Source organism: Myxine glutinosa, chromosome 11 (genome assembly GCF_964187855.1).
Source record: "Myxine glutinosa chromosome 11, kmMyxGlut1.1, whole genome shotgun sequence".
NCBI lineage: Eukaryota > Metazoa > Chordata > Myxini > Myxiniformes > Myxinidae > Myxine > Myxine glutinosa.
The window spans coordinates 75870307-75890828 of record NC_136271.1 but is presented as its reverse complement, the minus strand read 5'-3'; the positions used below and the strand labels follow the sequence as shown (position 1 = coordinate 75890828).

General features: G+C 57.4%; 1 protein-coding gene across 2 annotated transcripts in view; it reads left to right on the top strand.

Moving 5' to 3' along the window:
- Window positions 1–20522, top strand: part of LOC137436787 (delta-type opioid receptor-like) — an 80037-nt gene that overhangs the window by 40937 nt on the left and 18578 nt on the right. The window contains exon 2 of one of the 2 annotated variants that reach the window (XM_078786801.1): window positions 8066–8082. The exons of the other annotated variant lie outside the window; for it this stretch is intronic. Coding sequence (XP_078642927.1) covers window positions 8066–8082 — 17 coding nt within the window. The remainder of the gene's footprint in view (window positions 1–8065; window positions 8083–20522) is intronic. 2 annotated transcript variants of the gene reach the window in all.

The window sequence follows — 20522 nt, the reverse complement described above, 5'->3', positions numbered from 1 at the left end:
TAAGGAAGCTTAAAGATAACGAGCTGAAAACAGATGAACGATATGTCAATCTCTTACTACACCGAACGGAAATAAAAGTATGAGAGCGGGAAGGCATGGCCTGAGCACTTCGAACATAGAGGACTGATTGGACTTAACTTAAAGAGAAAAAATTGGAGCTTAACGGAAGAAGAAGATCCCATGAGCGCTCCCCTATGCCATCCATAATGGTACACTCTATCCATACACCACATCCTCCCTTCCGTGGATGTTCCACGGGTTTCGGCTAGTCTATATAATAATAGCGTAAGGACTCGAATTTGTTGTCCCTTTTACGCCGCACCCAGTGACCCGATGCCCACGGCACCAATGGATTTACGATCTACGAACGGCGCTCTTTGTTTATCACGTACAGCCATACTCGAAAAATCTGAATTAGCCGACGTTAGGGCCCAAAAGCATCCGATTAACTGCCAATACGACGCCATCTTATTGGCGTCTGCTGGGTGAAGGCGAAGCAAGCCGTCTGCTGATTGGACAGTCGAAGGCGACAGCAAGCCGTCCACTGAGTGGACAATCCTGAGCATGCATTTGTGCCGGTGTCGTCGATCGCGGTGTACGCTTCCTACTGCTTTGCCTTGACATTGACGCTTACCAATGCACCGGTGTGGCCAGAGTGGTGCTATGCCGATTCCTATAACGAATCCATTCATTTTTCAAAAGTATATCTTAGTGTTGTCATGTAAGTAGATTGCAATAAATACGTTATTCATATACACACTCTTCATTCTCATCTTTCTTCCTAACTCTTACTCGGACAAGCAAATCCCCTATGCCATCCATAATGGTACACTCTATCCATACACCACATCCTCCCTGCCGTGGATGTTCCACGGGTTTCGGCTAGTATTATAATACAGTGCATAAATGCCCTGTAGCTCCTATGATATAGTAAAACATGTTGTTTAGAATACAATAATATAATATCGTGTATAAATGCCCTGTAGCTCCTCTGATATAGTAAAACATGTTGTTTAGAATACAATAATATAATATTGTGGCGGACACGGAAGCTCACTGGCGTGGTGACATCATTCTGCGCACCAAGTGGGCGGCGGCCACGCCGAGGGGTAGGCGTGGCCTCAGGATATACACCGGGCGCGCAGCCCGGAGCACGCCAGTGCTACAGTGACCTCTTTTAATAAAGAACATTTAACTTACCGCGTTGTCCGCTTCCTTCTTGGTAGCAAGTCGCGCGCGTAGCACCGCGCACTTCATTGGTGACCTCCAACATTCGAGTCAGCCGTCGCTGACCACCCGAAACCGCCGCAACAATGGCTACCAACGCGGTGTCCATCAATCTCCCCGAATTCTGGGAGTCACAAGCCGAAGTTTGGTTCCTGCAAGCAGAAGCCCAGTTCTGACTTCGAGGCATCACGGTGGACGAGACCATGTACTGCCACGTGGTCGCCGCCCTCGGGCCCGGCATGGCCACCCACGTCGTATCGGTCCTAAGGGATCCACCTGCCGAAGGCAAGTACGAGGCAGTCAAGCATCTCCTCCTCGCCACGTTCGGCCTTACGGTGGACGCATGGGCCGATCGCCTCTTGGACCTCCCCGAGATCGGGGACACGCGACCTTCGGTCCGTATGGCTCATATGCTGGCGCTCATGGGCGACAAAACCCCGAACGCTCTATTCCGGGCATTATTTCGACGCCAGCTGCCAGCACGAGTCCGCCTCGCTTTGGCCAGTTCCGTGGTAACGGAACCCCGTGCGCTCGCTGCTGAGGCCGACAAATACTACGCGGCTTTGGACACGCAGGCGAGTCTTGGCACGGTCGCCGCTCCTGAGGCTCCCGAGGCTTTCCCTGATGCACCGCACCTCGTGTCCGCCGCCACGCCCCGCCCACCACCACCGCCGCCGCCGCGAAGAAAACCGCAGCCTCCGACGCCGCAGCCGCCCACCTGGTGTTTCTTCCACGCCAAGTTCGGCCATGAGGCTCGGCAGTGTCGCCCGCCGTGCTCATTCGGCAGTTCGGGAAACGGGCGAGCCGACGCTCGGTGGCAACTGTGAGCGTCGGCAATTCAAACAGCCTTCTGTACATAACGGACACCTTGTCCGGGCGCCGTTACCTGTGCGACACGGGAGCGCAGGTGAGTGTCGTTCCTGCCGGTACGTCCGACAAGCAAACCGCGGGCCGAGGTCCCGCGTTGCTTGCGGCCAATGGAACGTCTATACGCACGTACGGAAAACGCTGTCTCTCCCTGCGGTTCGGAGGGCAGGTTTTCCGTTGGTCGTTCGTTACGGCCGACGTGCCCATGGCACTGCTCGGCGCGGACTTCTTATGTGCTAATGGATTATTGGTCGATGTAAAGCGCAGAAGGCTTGTCCAGGCTGAGACGTTCAGCTCGCTCACGTGCGCGCTGCCTGGCTCGTTGAGCAGCTCACAGAGCGGCTCATCGAGCGGCTCGCCGAGTGGCTTGCTGAGCGGTTCGGTTCCGGCCAGGTTGATCTGTACGCTTCCGGCAGCGGACGAATTCACCCGCCTCCTCACGGGTTTCCCGGCCCTCACGCGGCCGACCTTCTCGGCGGGGACCATCAAGCACGGGGTGGAACACCACATCCCCACCGCCGGGCCACCGGTCTACGCCCTGGCGCGCCGCCTCGAGCCGACGAAGCTCGCGGTAGCAAAAGCAGATTTTGCCACGCTGGAGCGGCTCGGCATCGTGCGGCGCTCCGAGAGCGCTGGGGGCGTCGCCGCTCCACATCGTGCCCAAGCCCGGTGGGGGATGACGACCGTGCGGGGACTACCGGCGCCTCAACGACGCCACCACCCCCGACCACTACCCCGTCCCCCACATACAGGACTTCTCCGCCCGGTTGGCGGGCATGTCCTTCTTTTCAAAGGTGGACCTCATACGCGGTTACCATCAGGTCCCCGTCAGGCCGGAGGTCATCCCGAAGACGGCTGTCATCACGCCGTTCGGGCTTTTCGAATTTCTTCGGATGCCCTTCGGTTTGAAAAATGCGGCTCAGACGTTCCAGCGCCTAATGGACAGCGTCTTGCGCGGCTTGGATTTTTTGTACGTCTACCTGGACGACATCCTCGTCGCCAGCGCGTCCCGCGAAGAGCACCTTCATCACCTCCGCACGCTCTTTGAACGCCTGGGCCAGCATGGCCTCATCGTGAACCCCGCCAAGTGCCGGTTCGGCGTCACCAGCATCGACTTTTTGGGGCACCGCGTCACCAGGCACGGGGCCGGCCCCCCTACCGGCCAAGGTGGAGGCGGTGAAGGGGTTTCCGCGCCCCCGCACGATCAAGGGGCTCCAGGAGTTCCTGGGCATGGTAAACTTTTACCATCGGTTCCTGCCCCACATCGCCAAGCTCCTGCGCCCCTTACACGAGGCCCTTCGAGGGAAGCCGGGCAAAGGTGACGTTACCTGGACCGGGCAGATGGACGCGGCGTTCTCGGGCGTGAAGCTCGCCTTGGCCAACGCCACCATGCTCGCGCACCCGGCGCCCGATGCACCGATCGCCATCACCTCCGACGTCTCGGACTACGCGGTGGGCGTGGTGTACGAGCAATGGGTGCGTGGTGCCTGGCAACCGCTGGCGTTCTTCAGCCGGCAGCTTCGCCGGGCGAACGCCAGTACAGTACCTTCGACCGCGAGTTTCTTGGGCTTCACCTGGCCGTCAGGCACTTCCGCCATCTGCTCGAGGGCCGTGCGTTCACGGCCTTCGTCGACCACAAGCCGCTGGTTTTCGCGATGGGCAAGGTCGCCGAGCCGTGGTCGGCCCGGCAACAGCGTCACCTCGCGGCCGTGTCCGAGTACACGACGGACATCCGGCACGTCGCGGGAAAGGACAACCCGGTGGCCGATTGCCTTTCCCGGGCCGTCGCCCACGCAGTCCATCTTGGCATCGACTATGCCCGGATGGCGGCGGACCAGGCCGCCGACCCCGGGGTCCAGGCCATGCGGACCACCGTCACGGGCCTCCGCATCACCGAGGTGCCCTTCGACGGCGCGGGCACGGCCCTCGTTTGCGACGTCTCCCTCGGGCGGCCTCGCCCCATCGTGCCCGCAGGCTGGCAGCGCCAGGTTTCTGACGCCATCCACGGCCTGTCCCACCCGGGCATGAAGGCCTCCCAGAGGTTGGTCGCCGACAAGTTTGTCTGGCATGGCCTCCGGAAGGCCGTCCGCGGCTGGACCAGGACGTGCCTCGCGTGCCTGCGCACAAAGGTGCACCGACACACCCAGGCCCCCTTGGCCCCGTTTACGGTGCCGGAACGTCGGTTCGACCACGTTCACGTGGACCTGGTGGGACCTCTGCCCCCCTCGCGGGGTTTCACCCATGTCCTCACCATGGTGGACCACACCACCCGGTCGCCGGAGGCCGTGCCTTTGGCGACAACGACGGCGGCGGACGTCGCACAGGCGTTCATCGCCACCTGGGTCGCCCGGTTCGGCGCCCCCTCGGACATCTCGTCCGACCGCGGCCCCCAGTTCACCTCGGAGCTCTGGGGGGCGGTCGCGCGGGGGCTCGGGGTCCAGCTGCACCGAACCACGGCCTACCACCCCCAGGCCAATGGCCTGTGCGAGCGCTTCCACCGCTCCTTGAAGGCCGCGCTCCGGGCCACCCTCTGCGATGGCGGCTGGGTCGACAGGCTCCCCTGGGTCCTGCTGGGCCTCCGGACGGCGCCCAAGGACGACCTGCGCGCCTCCGTGGCGGAGTTGGTTTTTGGACAACCGCTGCGGGTGCCGGGCGAGTTCCTCCCCGACCCCACGGCACCATGGTCCGCGGCGCAGGAGCGTTCTGCGCTGCAAGAGACCGCCCGGTGGTTCGCCCCAGTGCCGACGGCGCACCACAGGCACCCTCCTACACACGTCGCCCCGGAGCTTCGCACCGCGGAGTACGTCTTCGTCTGGCATGATGCCCACCGGACACCACTGCGGCCCCCGTACGACAGGCCTTTCTGCGTGCTGGAGACCGGGGTGAAACATTTCACTCTGGACATCGGCGGCACTCCTGACCGGGTCTCCATAGACTGCCTCAAGCCGGCCCACCTCGACGTGGACCACGCACCGCCGGTGGCTCGGCCCCCGCGTCGGGGCCGCCCCCCTGCGGGCGGACCCCCGGCACCGCCCAGCACCGCAGGCACGCCACCCCCCGGTCCGGCACCCATCCCGGGTACAGCCGGGGGCATCCCACCTGGCATCCCTGCACCCCAGATGCCGCCGGTCGCCAGAGGGCGCTTCGGCCGGGTCATCCGTTTGCCCCGCAAACTGGCCCTCCAGGTGCGCGGGAATTCTGGGGGGGCCGTGTGGCGGACACGGAAGCTCACTGGCATGGTGACATCATTCCGCGCACCAAGTGGGCGGCGGCCACGCCGAGGGGTAGGCGTGGCCTCAGGATATACACCGGGCGCACAGCCCGGAGCGCGCCAATGCTACAGTGACCTCTTTTAATAAAGAACATTAAACTTACCGCGTTGTCCGCTTCCTCCTTGGTAGCAAGTCGCGCGCGTAGCACCGCGCACTTCAATACAATAATATAATATCGTGTATAAATGCCCTGTAGCTCCTCTGATATAGTAAAACATGTTGTTAAGAATACAATAATATAATATTAAAGCGCGGCGTTACGCGCGCTGCTTGCGAGTAAGGAGGAAGCGGACAAGCGGTAACTTATAAGCGTCTTTATTTCAGGAGCTCACTGTAACACTGGCGCGCTCCGGGCTGCGCGCCCGGTGTATATCATGAGGCCACGCCTACCCCTCGGGCGTGGCCACCGCCCACTTGGTGCGCGGAATGATGTCACCACGCCAGTGGGCTTTTGTGTCCGCCACACGCGCCCCCCCAGAATTCCCGCGCACCTGGAGGGCCAGTTTGCGGGGCAGACGAATGACCCGGCCGAAGCGCCCCCTGGCGATCGGCGGCGTCCGGGGTGCAGGGATGCCAGGTGGGATGCCCCTGGCTGCCCCTGGGATGGGTGCAGGACCGGGGGGCGGCGTGGCGGCGGGGCTGGGCGGTGCCGGGGGTCCGCCCGCAGGGGGGCGGCCCCGACGTGGGGGTCGGGCCACTGGTGGTGGATGGTCCACGTCGAGGTGGGCCGGCTTGAGGCGGTCTACCGAAACGCGGTCAGGAGTACCGCCAATATCCAGGGTGAAGTGCTTTGCCCCGGTCTCCAGCACGGGGAAAGGCCCGTCATACGGGGGCCGCAGTGGTGTCCGGCGGGCATCGTGGTGGACGAAGACGTACTCCGCCTTGCGTAGCTCCGGGGCGACGTGCGTCGGTGGGTGCCCGTGGCATGCCGTTGGCACCGGGGCGAACCTCTGGGCGGTCTCATGCAGAGCGGAGCGCTGCTGTGCCGCGGACCATGGTGCCGTGGAGTCGGGGAGGAACTCGCCCGGCACCCGCAGCGGTTGCCCGAAGACCAACTCCGCCGCGGATGCGCGCAGGTCCTCCTTGGGCGCCGTCCAGAGGCCCAGCAGGACCCAGAGGAGCCTGTCGACCCAGCCGCCGTCGCGGAGGGTGGCCCGGAGCGCGGCCTTCAATGAGCGGTGAAATTGCTCACACAGGCCGTTAGCCTGGGGGTGGTAGGCCATGGTTCGGTGCAGCCGGACCCCGAGCCCCTGCGCGACCGCCCCCCAGAGCTCCGAGGTGAACTGGGGGCCGCGGTCGGACGAGATGTCTGAGGGGGCGCCGAACCGGGCGACCCAGGTGGCGATGAAAGCCTGCGCGACATCGGCCGCCGTTGTCGACGCCAAGGGCACGGCCTCCGGCCACCGGGTTGTGCGGTTCACCATGGTGAGGACGTAGGTGAAACCCCGCGAGGGGGGCAGAGGTCCCACCAGGTCCACATGGACGTGGTCAAACCGGCGTTCCGGCACCGTGAACGGGGCCAACGGGGCCTGGGTGTGCCGGTGCACCTTGGCGCGCTGGCACGCGAGGCACGTCCTGAGCCAGCCGCGGACGGCCTTCTGGAGGCCATGCCAGACGAACTTGTCGGCGATCAGCCTTTGGGAGGCCCTCGCGCCCGGGTGGGACAGGCCATGGATGGCGTCAAACACCTGGCGCTGCCAGCCCGCAGGCACGATGGGGCGAGGACGCCCGAGGGACACGTCGCACAAGAGGGCCGCGCCCGCGCCATCGAACGGCACCTTGGTGACGCGGAGGCCCGTGACGGCGGTCCGCAAGGCCTGGACGTCGGGGTCAGCGGCCTGGTCCGCTGCCATCCGGGCATAGTCGATGCCGAGGTGGACTGCGTGGGCGACGGCCCGGGAAAGGCAATCCACCACCGGGTTGTCCTTCCCCACGACGTGCTGGATGTCCGTCGTGTACTCGGACACGGCCGAGAGGTGACGCTGCTGCCGGGCCGACCATGGCTCGGTGACCTTGCCCATCACGAAGATCAGCGGCTTGTGGTCGACGAAGGCAGTGAACGCACAGCCCTCGAGCAGATGGCGGAAGTGCCTGACCGCCAAGTGAAGCCCGAGCAACTCGCGGTCGAAGGTACTGTAACGGCGTTCGGGCAGCGAAGCTGCCGGCTAAAGAACGCCAGCGGTTGCCAAGCTCCACGCACCCATTGCTCGTGCACCGCGCCCACCGCGTAGTCCGAGGCATCGGTGGTGAGGGCGATCGGTGCATCGGGTGCCGGGTGCGCGAGCATGGTGGCGTTAGCCAAGGCGAGCTTCGCGCCCGTGAACGCCGTGTCCATCTGCTCGGTCCAGGTAACGTCGCCTTTGCCCGGCTTACCTCGGAGAGCTTCGTGCAGGGGGCGCAGGAGCTGGGCGATACGGGGCAGGAACCGATGGTAAAAGTTCACCATGCCCAGGAACTCCTGCAGCCCTCTGATCGTGCGGGGGCGCGGAAACCCCTTCACCACCTCCACCTTGGCCGGCAGGGGGACGGCTCCGTGCCTGGTGACACGGTGCCCCAGAAAATCAATTATGGCGGCGCCGAACCGGCACTTTGCGGGGTTCACAATCAAGCCATGCGGGCCCAGGCGTTCGAAGAGCGTGCGGAGGTGGCATAGGTGCTCTTCGCGGGACGCGCTGGCGACGAGGATATCGTCCAGGTAGACGTAGACAAAATCCAAGTCGCGCAGGATGCTGTCCATCAGTCGCTGGAACGCCTGAGCCGCATTCTTCAGACCGAAGGGCATGCACAGGAACTCGAAGAGTCCGAATGGCGTGATGACAGCCGTCTTCGGGACGTCCTCCGGCCTGACGGGGACCTGATGTTAGCCGTGTATGAGGTCCACCTTCGAGAAGAAGGACCTGCCCGCCAAACGGGCGGAAAAGTCCTGAATGTGGGGGACGGGGTAGCGGTCGGGAGTCGTGGCGTCATTGAGACGGCGATAGTCCCCGCACGGTCGCCATCCCCCGCCGGGCTTCGGCACGATGTGCAGCGGTGACGCCCAAGCGCTCTCTGAGCACCAAACGATGCCGAGTCGCTCCAGGGTAGCGAACACCGCTTTTGCCACCGCCAGCTTCGTCGGCTCGAGGCGGCGTGCCCGGGCGTAGACCGGTGGCCTGACGGTGGGGATGTGATGGGCCACCCCGTGCTTGACCGCCGCCGCCGAGAAGGTGGGCCGCGTGAGGGCCGGGAAGCCGGCGAGGAGGTGGGTGAATGCGTCCGCTGCCGGAAGCGTACAGACCAACGTGGCCGGAACCTAACCGTTCGGCAAGCCGCTTGGCAAGCCGCTCGTTGAGCTGGGCAACGCACAAGCGAGCGAGCTGAACGTCTCGGCCTGGACAAGACGTCTGCGCTTGACGTCGACCAGGAGCCCATTAGCGCACAGGAAGTCCGCGCCAAGCAGTGCCATGGGCACGTCGGCGGTGACGAACGTCCATCGGAAAACCTGCCCTCTGAACCGCAGAGAGAGGCAGCATTTTCCGTACGTACGGATGGGCGTCCCGTTCGCGGCAAGTAGCGCGGGGCCCCCACCCGCGGCGTGCTTGTCTGACGTGCCGGCGGGAACAACACTCACCTGCGCTCCCGTGTCGCACAGGTAACGGCGCCCGGAGAAGGTGTCCGTTATGAACAGCAGGCTGCTCGAACGGCCGGCGCTCATCGCCACTATTGAGCACTGGCCCGGGCGTTTTCCGACCTGTTGAAGGAGCATGGCGGATGACACTGCCGAGCTTCGTGGCCGAACTTGGCGTGGAACCAGCACCAGGTGGTGGAGCTGGAGGAGCGCGGCTGGCTCTGCCAGGCCGGTGGAGTTGGCGGGTTTCCCCGCGGTGGCGGTTTTCGCCACGGCGGTGGGCGGGGCGTGGCGGCGGTCACGAGGTGCGTATCAGCATGCTGCGTATGCTGTATAAGCTGATGCTGTGGAACAGCAGCATCAGCAGCATCAGCCTCGAGGGCCGTGACGGCCACGCCGACTCTCGCCCGCGTGTCCGAAGCGGCGAAGTACCTGTCCGCCTCGGCTGCCAATGCTCGGGGTTCCGTTAGCCCGGTCCCGGCCAACGCGAGGCGAACCTGTGCTGGAAGTTGGCGACGGAAAAGCGCCCAGAATAGAGAACCGGGGGCTTCGTCGCCCAACAGTGACAGCATATGGTCCATTCGGACCGACGGGCGCGTGTCACCGAGCTCGGGGAGATCCAGGAGGCGGTCGGCCCGTGCGTCGTCCGTGAGGCCGAACGTGGCTAGGAGTAGCCGCTTGAGTGCCACGTACTTGTGGCCGTCCGGTGGGTGGCGAAGGACGGACACAACTCGAGCGGCCGTGCCGGGCCCGAGGGAGGCGACGACGTGGCAATAGCGCGTGTCATCGCCGGTGAGGCGCCGAAGCTGAAATTGGGCTTCGGCCTGGACGAACCAGACTTCGGCCTGAGCCTCCCAAAATTCGGGAAGTTTGATGAGGTTGGCCATGGCAATGGCGTCTCGTGTGGAAGGATCGCTCCGGCAGATCCAACGTCGAGGGGGTCACCAGTAAAGCGCGGCGTTACGCGCGCTGCTTGCGAGCAAGGAGGAAGCAGACAAGCGGTAACTTATAAGCGTCTTTATTTCAGGAGCTCACTGTAACACTGGCGCGCTCTGGGCTGCGCGCCCGGTGTATATCATGAGGCCACGCCTACCCCTCGGGCGTGGCCACCGCCCACTTGGTGCGCGGAATGATGTCACCACGCCAGTGGGCTTTTGTGTCCGCCACAATATAGTGTATAAATGCACTGTAGCTCCTCTGATATAGTAAAACATGTTATTTAGAATACAATAATATAATATAGTGTATAAATGCCCTGTAGCTCCTATGATATCGTAAAACATGTTATTTAGAATACAATAATATAATATAGTGTATAAATGCCCTGTAGCTCCTCTGATATAGGAAAACATGTTGTTTAGAATACAATAATATAACATAGTGTATAAATGCCCTGTAGCTCCTATGATATAGTAAAACATGTACTTTAGAATACAATAATATAATATAGTGTATAAATGCCCTGTAGCTCCTCTGATATAGTAAAACATGTTGTTTAGGATACAATAATATAACATAGTGTGTAAATGCACTGTAGCTCCTATGATAAAGTAAAACATGTTATTGAGAATACAATAATATAATATAGTGTATAAATGCACTGTAGCTCCTCTGATATAGTAAAACATGTTATTTAGAATACAATAATATAATATAGTGTATAAATGCACTGTAGCTCCTCTGATATATTAAAACATGTGATTTAGAATGCAATCTATATAATAATAGCGTAAGGACTCGACTTTGTTATCACTTTTACGCCGCACCCAGTGACCCGATGCCCACGGCACTCATGGATTTACGATCTACGAACCGCGCTCTTTGTTTATCACGTACAAGCATACTCGAAAAATCTGAATTAGCCGACGTTGGGGCCCAAAAGCATCCGATTAACTGCCGATACGACGCCATCGTATTGGCGTCTGCTGGGCGAAGGCGAAGCGAGCCATCCGCTGATTGGACAGTCGAGTGGTGTGAAAATGGGTGGTGTGAACCAAATGGTCTTTTTATTCCCTTGAACATTTTAAATTAGGATATATAAGTAAACGTCTTTATCGTCATTTTAATAAAGTTAAATGAAGTGACGTTGCGATACTCGGGGTGCGTTGCATAAATCCTCGTAACTCAGAGAGGTGTAGCAGGTGGCGAGACGTAAGGAAGCTTAAAGATAACGAGCTGAAAACAGACGAACGATATGTCAATCTCTTTCTACACCGAACGGAAATAAAAGTATGAGAGCGGGAAGGCATGGCCTGAGCACTTCGAACAGAGAGGACTGATTGGACTTAACTTAAAGAGAAAAAATTGGAGCTTAACGGAAGAAGAAGATCCCATGAGCGCTCCCCTATGCCATCCATAATGGTACACTCTATCCATACACCACATCCTCCCTTCCGTGGATGTTCCACTGGTTTCACGTCTTTATCGTCATTTAAATAAAGTTAAATGGAGTGACGTTGCGATACTCGGGGTGCGTTGCATAAATCCTCGTAACTCAGAGAGGTGTAGCAGGTGGGGAGACGTAAGGAAGCGAAAAGATAACGAGCTGAAAACAGACGAATGATATGTCAATCTCTTTCTACACCGAACAGAAATAAAAGTATGAGAGCGGGAAGGCATGGCCTGAGCACTTCGAACAGAGAGGACTGATTGGACTTAACTTAAAGAGAAAAAATTGGAGCTTAACGGAAGAAGAAGATCCCATGAGCGCTCCCCTATGCCATCCATAATGGTACACTCTATCCATACACCACATCCTCCCTTCCGTGGATGTTCCACGGGTTTCACGTCTTTATCGTCATTTTAATAAAGTTAAATGGAGTGACGTTGCGATACTCGGGGTGCGTTGCATAACTCAGAGAGGTGTAGCAGGTGGCGAAATGTAAGGAAGCTTAAAGATAACGAGCTGAAAACAGACGAACGATATGTCAATCTCTTTCTACACCGAACGGAAATAAAAGTATGAGAGCGGGAAGGCATGGCCTGAGCACTTCGATCAGGGAGGACTGATTGGACTTAACTTAAAGAGAAAAAATTGGAGCTTAACGGAAGACGAAGATCCCATGAGAGCTCCCCTACGCCATCCATAATGGTACACTCTATCCATACACCACATCCTCCCTTCCGTGGATGTTCCACGGGTTTCACATCTTTATCGTCATTTTAATAAAGTTAAATGGAGTGACGTTGCGATGCTCGGGGTGCGTTGCATAAATCCTCGTAACACAGAGAGGTGTAGCAGGTGGCGAGACGTAAGGAAGCTTAAAGATAACGAGCTGAAAACAGACGAACGATATGTCAATCTCTTTCTACACCGAATGAAAATAAAAGTATGAGAGCGGGAAGGCATGGCCTGAGCACTTCGAACAGAGAGGACTGATTGGACTTAACTTAAAGAGAAAAAATTGGAGCTTAACGGAAGAAGAAGATCCCATGAGCGCTCCCCTATGCCATCCATAATGGTACACTCTATCCATACACCACATCCTCCCTTCCGTGGATGTTCCACGGGTTTCACGTCTTTGTCGTCATTTTAATAAAGTTAAATGAAGTGACGTTGCGATACTCGGGGTGCGTTGCATAAATCCTCCTAACTCAGAGAGGTGTAGCAGGTGGCGAGACGTAAGGAAGCTTAAAGATAACGAGCTGAAAACAGACGAACGATATGTCAATCTCTTTCTACACCGAACGGAAATAAAAGTATGAGAGCGGGAAGGCATGGCCTGAGCACTTCGAACAGAGAGGACTGATTGGACTTAACTTAAAGAGAAAAAATTGGAGCTTAACGGAAGAAGAAGATCCCATGAGCGCTCCCCTATGCCATCCATAATGGTACACTCTATCCATACACCACATCCTCCCTTCCGTGGATGTTCCACTGGTTTCACGTCTTTATCGTCATTTAAATAAAGTTAAATGGAGTGACGTTGCGATACTCGGGGTGCGTTGCATAAATCCTCGTAACTCAGAGAGGTGTAGCAGGTGGCGAGACGTAAGGAAGCGAAAAGATAACGAGCTGAAAACAGACGAATGATATGTCAATCTCTTTCTACACCGAACAGAAATAAAAGTATGAGAGCGGGAAGGCATGGCCTGAGCACTTCGAACAGAGAGGACTGATTGGACTTAACTTAAAGAGAAAAAATGACGATGGTTCTACTGCTGTTCCTTTCCATTGACACATACCACTGCGCCAGTGTGGCCAGAGTGGTGCTATGCCAATTCCTATTACGAATCCATTCATTTTTCAAAAGTATATCGTAGCGTTGTCATGTAAGTAGATTGCAATAAATACATTGTTCATATACGCACTCTTCATTCTCATCTTTCTTCCTAACTCTTATTCGGACAAGCAAATCCCCTATGCCATCCATAATGGTACACTCTATCCATACACCACATCCTCCCTTCCGTGGATGTTCCACGGGTTTCGGCTAGTCTATATAATAATAGCGTAAGGACTCGACTTTGTTGTCCCTTTTACGCCGCACCCAGTGACCCGATGCCCATGGCACCAATGGATTTACGATCTACGAACCGCGCTCTTTGTTTATCACGTACAGCCATACTCGAAAAATCTGAATTAGCCGACGTTGGGGCCCAAAAGCATCCGATTAACTGCCGATACGACGCCATCCTATTGGCGTCTGCTGGGTGAAGGCGAAGCAAGCCGTCCGCTGATTGGACAGTCGAAGGCGACAGCAAGCCGTCCACTGAGTGGACAATCCAGAGCATGCATTTGTGCCGGTGTCGTCGATCGCGGTGTACGCTCCCTACTGCTTTGCCTTGACATTGACGCTTACCAATGCGCCAGTGTGGCCAGAGTGGTGCTATGCCGATTCCTATTACGAATCCATTCATTTTTCAAAAGTATATCTTGGCGTTGTCATGTAAGTAGATTGCAATAAATACGTTATTCATATACGCACTCTTCATTCTCATCTTTCTTCCTAACTCTTACTCGGACAAGCAAATCCCCTATGCCATCCATACACCACATCCTCCCTGCCTTGGATGTTCCACGGGTTTCGGCTAGTATTATAATATCGTGCATAAATGCCCTGTAGCTCCTATGATATAGTAAAACATGTTGTTTAGAATACAATCATATAATATCGTGTATAAATGCACTGTAGCTCCTATGATATAGTAAAACATGTTATATAGAATACAATAATATAATATAGTGTATAAATGCCCTGTAGCTCCTCTGATATAGTAAAACATGTTATTTAGAATACAATAATATAATATCGTGTATAAATGCACTGTAGCTCCTATGATAGAGTAAAACATGTTATATAGAATACAATAATATAATATATATTGTATAAATGCACTGAAGCTCCTCTGATATAGTAAAACATGTTATTTAGAATACAATAATATAATATAGTGAAGCGGCTACCGCTGGGTTTTCACAATCGCCTTGCACCTATCAAGGACGCAGAGCGATCACCATGCCGGGCTCGTCCAGGACGCCCGGGCAGGCCCGCGCTCAACTTGCCAGGCCTCGGTCGGGGATGCCCGGGCATGCCCGGGCATTCCCGGGCAGGCGCACCCTCAACTTGCCAGGCCGCAGCCAGGATGCTCGGCCACGCCCCCTCTCGCCTTTCCTGGGCAAACGCTCCGGGATAATGTGTGTATATATATTGCTGCCCGATAAACGGGCTTTTGAGAGTACCTGAGTGTTTTGTTTGAATAAAGCAACTCGGACGAATTCCAGCTTTTTGTCGCGTCCATTCTTCCGATCGACGTGGGAGCACGAGCTCCTTCATTGGTGACCTACCGACATGGACACGGCAGTGGCCCTTAAACTGCCTACCTTCTGGGAGGCTCACGCGGCGGTTTGGTTCGCACAGGCGGACTCCCTGTTCGCCCTGCGAGGCATCACGGCCGACGACACCCGCTTCCACCATGTGGTTGCAGCGCTCGGTTCAGCCACCACGGCCCGCGCCCTGAGCCTCCTTGAGAGCCCGCCAGCCGCTGACAAATACGGCGCGATTAAAAAGCTTCTCCTCGACGCTTTCGCCCTCCCATCGGCGGAACGCGCACGGCGCCTGCTCGACCTGCCCGAGCTCGGCGACCCGCGCCCTTCCGAGCGAATGGACTGCATGCTTTCGCTGCTCGGCGAGCACTCTCCGGCATTCCTGTTCCGGGAGCTGTTCCTCCGTCAGCTGCCTAGCCCGGTACGCCTCGCCCTGGCAAGCACGACGATCACGGATCCCCGTGCCCTTGCCAGGGAAGCCGACAAGATCTCCGCCGCAGGCCAGCGCATCGCAGCAGTGACCTGGGGCCCACCGCCGTCCGACGCAACACCCATGGCGCCCGAGCACCTGGCACTGTCGACGACCGAACTGCCGACGCAATTGGCGGCCGCTACACCGAGCCGACCACCTCCAGCACGACGACCGGGGCCTCCACCTGACCAAGCGTGGTGTTACTATCATGCCAGGTTCGGACAGAAGGCCCGGACATGCCGACCCCCGTGCACCTTCGGCAGGCCGGGAAACGGCCGGGCCGGCGTTCATTACCAGCCATGAGCGCCGGCCACACGGGCAACTTACTGTTCATCACGGATAAAGCGTCCGGACGGCGCTTCCTGTGCGACACCAGCGCCCAACTGAGCGTCATACCCGCCTCTGACCAGGACAGGCAGTCCGCGGTTTGCGGCCCCTCCTTGGTTGCGGCCAACGGATCGGCCATCCGCACCTTCGGCCCGCGCAACATCACTCTCTGCTTCGGCGGCCAACGCTTTGCTTGGACGTTTGTAACCGCAAACGTGCCCATGGCTCTGCTAGGCGCCGACTTCCTCTGCACACACGGACTGCTGGTGGACATGCAACGGCGTCGTTTAATCAACGCCGAAACCTTCAGCTCCCTGGTATGCACATTGAGCAGCTCCGCGCCGACCGAGCTGGCATGCGCCCTCCCGGCGGCGAACGAGTTTGCTCGCCTGCTCACGGAGTTCCCGGCCCTCACGCGGCCGACGTTTTCGGCCGTCGCAGTACGGCATGGGATCGAGCACCACATACCAACCACGGGCCCCCCGGTCTATGCCAGAGCCCGCCGCCTCGACCCAGCCAAGCTCGCCGTGGCCAAAGCCGAGTTCGACGCTTTAGAACACCTCAGCATCGTGCGGCGCTCCGATAGCGCATGGGCTTCGCCACTACACATCGTCCCAAAGCCAGGGGGCGGCTGGCGACCATGTGGCGACTACCGCTGCCTTAACGACGCTACCACCCCCGACAGGTATCTGATCCCGCACATCCAAGACTTCTCCGCCCGTCTGGCGGGACGGGTCATTTTTTCGAAAATTGATCTCATACGGGGATATCACCAGGTACCTGTCAGGGCGGCCAACGTCCCTAAAACGGCAGTCATCATGCCGTTCGGCTTATTCGAATTCTTACGGATGCCGTTTGGTCTCAAGAACGCGGCTCAGGCGTTCCAGCGCTTGATGGACGGCGTGCTGCGTGACCTGCCGTTCCTTTTCGTTTACCTGGACGACATCCTCGTCGCCAGCACGTCCCGTGCCGAGCACCTCCTCCACCTCCGAACACTGTTCGGGCGCCTCAGCGAGCACGGCCTCATCGTCAACCCGGCCAAATGCCACTTCGGCACCACGGCCGTTGATTTTTTGGGCCACCACATCACCAAGAACGGGGCCGTGCTGCTGCCAACCAAGGTCGAGGCCATCACCACGTTCCCACGTCCCCGCACCATAAAGGCCCTGCAGGAATTCCTGGGAATGGTGAATTTTTATCACCGCTTCGTGCCCCGCACTGCTCAACTCATGCGGCCCCTCTACGAAGCCCTCCGGGGCAAGCCGGCCAAGCACGACATCGCCTGGTCCGCAGCAATGGACGCGGCCTTCCAAAGCTCAAAGCGGGCCCTCGCTGACGCAACACTGCTCGCTCACCCAGTGCTCAACGCTCCCATCGCCCTCACCACGGATGCCTCCGACTACGCAGTGGGCGCCGTACATGAGCAATGGGTGAACGGGGTTTGGCAGCCACTCGCTTTTTTCAGCCGGCAGCTGTCAGCTGTCCTGCTCTGCGACGTCTCCCAAGGCCAGCCTCGCCCCATCGTGCCCGTCACCTGGCAACGCCGCATCTTTGCCTCCCTCCATGGCCTTTCCCACCCGGGCCGGAAAGCTTCCCAGAAGCTGGTGTCGGCGCGATTTGTCTGGCACGGCCTTTGTCGGGACGTCCGCGATTGGACCAGCACCTGCACAGCCTGCCAACGGGCCAAGCTCCACCGACACACCCAGGCCCCGCTGGCACCTTTCACCGTGCCCGAATGACGTTTCGACCACGTCAACGTGGATCTGGTGGGCCCCCTCCCCCCGTCACGGGGGTTCACACACCTGCTCACCATGGTGGACAGGACCACCAGGTGGCCTGATGCCGTTCCCCTCGTCTCCACCACCACCGCCGACATGGCGCAGGCTTTCATCGCCACCTGGGTCGCCCGCTTCGGCGCACCGGCGGACATCTCATCAGACCGCGGACCACAGTTCACCTCCGAGCTGTGGGGCGCGGTCGCCCGCAACCTAGGGGTCAAGCTCCACCGTACTATGGCCTACCACCCCCAAGCAAACGGGTTGTGCGAGCGATTCCACCGCTCCATGAAGGCCGCGCTCATGGCCGGCCTTCAAGACGGCGGTTGGGCCGACCGGCTGCCGTGGGTCCTTTTGGGCCTCCGCACGGCCCCCAAGGAGGACCTCCAGGCATCCACCGCCGAGCTTGTCTACGGCCAGGCGCTACGCGTCCCAGGCGAATTCGTGCCCGACGCTACCAGTCCCTGGTCCGCAGCTCACCAGCGCTCGGACCTCCAGGAGGCCGCCCGACGGTTTGTCCCCGTGCCAACATCCCACCACGGTGACCCCCAGTCCTACGTCCCCCCAGCACTTTGCACAGCGGAGTATGTTTTTGTGCGCCACGACGCACATCGGGGGCCACTCCGGCCGCCGTACGACGGGCCCTTCCGGGTCCTGCGACGGGACGACAAGACGTTCGTCATCGACATCGGCGGCAGGTCGGACCGGATTGCGGTCGACCGCCTCAAGCCGGCGCACGTGGACGTCGACCAACCACCACGGGTGGCCCTTCCGCCGTGGCGAGGCCGTCCCCCGTCCACGGTGCCCCCCACTCGACCGCCCACCACCACACCGGACCCCCCCCACGACCCACCAGGGGTCGCTTCGGCCGGGTCATCAGGACCCCCCTCAAATTGACCCTGCCGGTGCAAGTCGATTCTGGGGGGACGTGTGTAGCGGCTGCCGCTGGGGTTTCACAATCGCCTTGCACCTATCAAGGACGCGGAGCGATCACCATGCCGGGCTCGTCCAGGACGCCCGGGCAGGCCCGCGCTCAACTTGCCAGGCCTCGGTCGGGACGCCCGGGCATGCCCGGGCATGCCCGGGCAGGCTCGCCCTCAACTTGCCAGGCCGCAGCCAGGACGCTGGGCCACGCCCCCTGGCGCCGGGCCTGGGCAAACCCCCTGGGTTAATAGATATATATTGCTGACCGAAAACGGGTTTTCAGAGTGCCTGAGTGTTTGATTTCAATAAAGCAACTCAGATGAATTCCAGCTTTTTGTCGCGTCCATTCTTCTGATCGACGTGGGAGCCCCAGCTCCTTCAACATGTTATTTAGAATACAATAATATAATATAGTATAGATATGCACTGTAGCTCCTCTGATATAGTAAAACATGTTATTTAGAATACAATAATATAATATAGTGTATAAATGCACTGTAGCTCCTCTGATATAGTAAAACATGTTGTTTAGAATACAATAATATAATATAGTGTATAAATGCACTGTAGCTCCTCTGATATAGTAAAACATGTTATTTAGAATACAATAATATAATATAGTGTATAAATGCACTGTAGCTCCACTGATATAATAAAACATGTTGTTTAGAATACAATAATATATTATACTGTATAAATGCCCTGTAGCTCCTCTGATATAGTAAAACATGTTATTTACAATACAATAATACAACATAGTGTATAAATGCCCTGTAGCTTCTCTGATATAGTAAAACATGTTGTTTAGAATACAATAATATAATATAGTGTATAAATGCCCTGTAGCTCCTCTGATATTGTAAAACATGTTATATAGAATACAATAATACTGTTGTGGATATGAGGACTGTATATATTTTTTGATTGTGTGCTTTATTATTATTATTGTTTATTCTGCGCCTCCTGCCTCCGGAGCTGTGTAAAGGTCAAAGGGCGTCCCATAATTAGTCCATAAAGCATCCACACCACAGCTAATCATAGAATACCCCTGTTCGATAGCTTATATCTTATTATGTGTTTTAGGGTAAGGCTGTGTCTCCCATTAATTGAAATACTCCATTGCACCAGTGAAAGAAATAGATTCCCTTCATTCCCACTCCCAAAACTTTCATTCCCCCTTTTCGTCAATTGCCATTCGCATTGCCAACCAACAATTGCCGCCATTGGCCACGAGGCAGGGTCGGAGAAGAAAGGCGTGTCTCCACCTCGTCATAGAGGGGAGGATTGAGCCAGCCCCACTCGACCAACCATGAGCCAGGGGTTGGACTTGGAGAGGGTGTGGAGAGAAACATCGAGGAGGTTCGCGAAGGTTGAGGGGCGGGGCCTATATAACCCGCAGGCAGGGCGTTTCCCGAAGAGATGAGCTTTGACAGACAGACGAGAAGAAGTCCAGGGTTGAACTGCAGCTCGAGCCACCGAAACTGCACTTGCTGCAGCTCGAGCCACCGCAACTGCATTTGCTGCAGCTGGACCCACCGAAACTGAAGCCACAGCAGCGTGAGGCCTGGACGGCAGTTTGGAGCAGGGCCACGAAGGAGCGGCGGCTGCCCACGAGTCGATCGGCTGCAGGACCAGTTGGACCTCCCTATCCGGCCAGCCATCCATCTCCCGCCAGTCCTATCATCATTCCCCGCGTGAGTCTGTCCTTGTTTGTTCTGTCCCTGGGTTAATTAAGACTGTAGGTAAGCTAGCATTGCACTGTGTCTCTAAAAAGCTTCTGTATATTATTTTCTTATCTTTCCTTCTTCCTTGGTTATTTTGAGCCTGTAAATAGTAAATAAATTTAGTAGTATTTTCAACCCTTTTCTCGTCTTATTCCTTTTCCTCTTTGCATTCGGTCGCTTTAGAGTTTTCCCGATTGAATAGCGGTGGCGCGATCCGGCCAAAGTTTGGGGTAAATCGGGTTTTAATCGGGGAAGCACTGTTCGGCCGCGGCAACACCACCGCTCGGTAAAATAACATCCTAATCTGCGGACCGTAACAAATTGGTGTCAGGAGTGGGATACGGACCCGAAGCGCGCTTAACGCACTCAAAATTACAAGCAGCTGGAAATTTGTGTTGTTTTAAAGCAAAACCCGAATTTTGAAATCGCGCCATGGCTGGTCAAGGCGATCGGATGCCGGTGGGTGAGCTAGAAGAGGGGTTAGGAGTAACCCAGGATCAGATGGAGGGGAGCAATGAGGAGAACATTGGCAATGGGGTTGAGGAGGTTTCAGGCGCGCA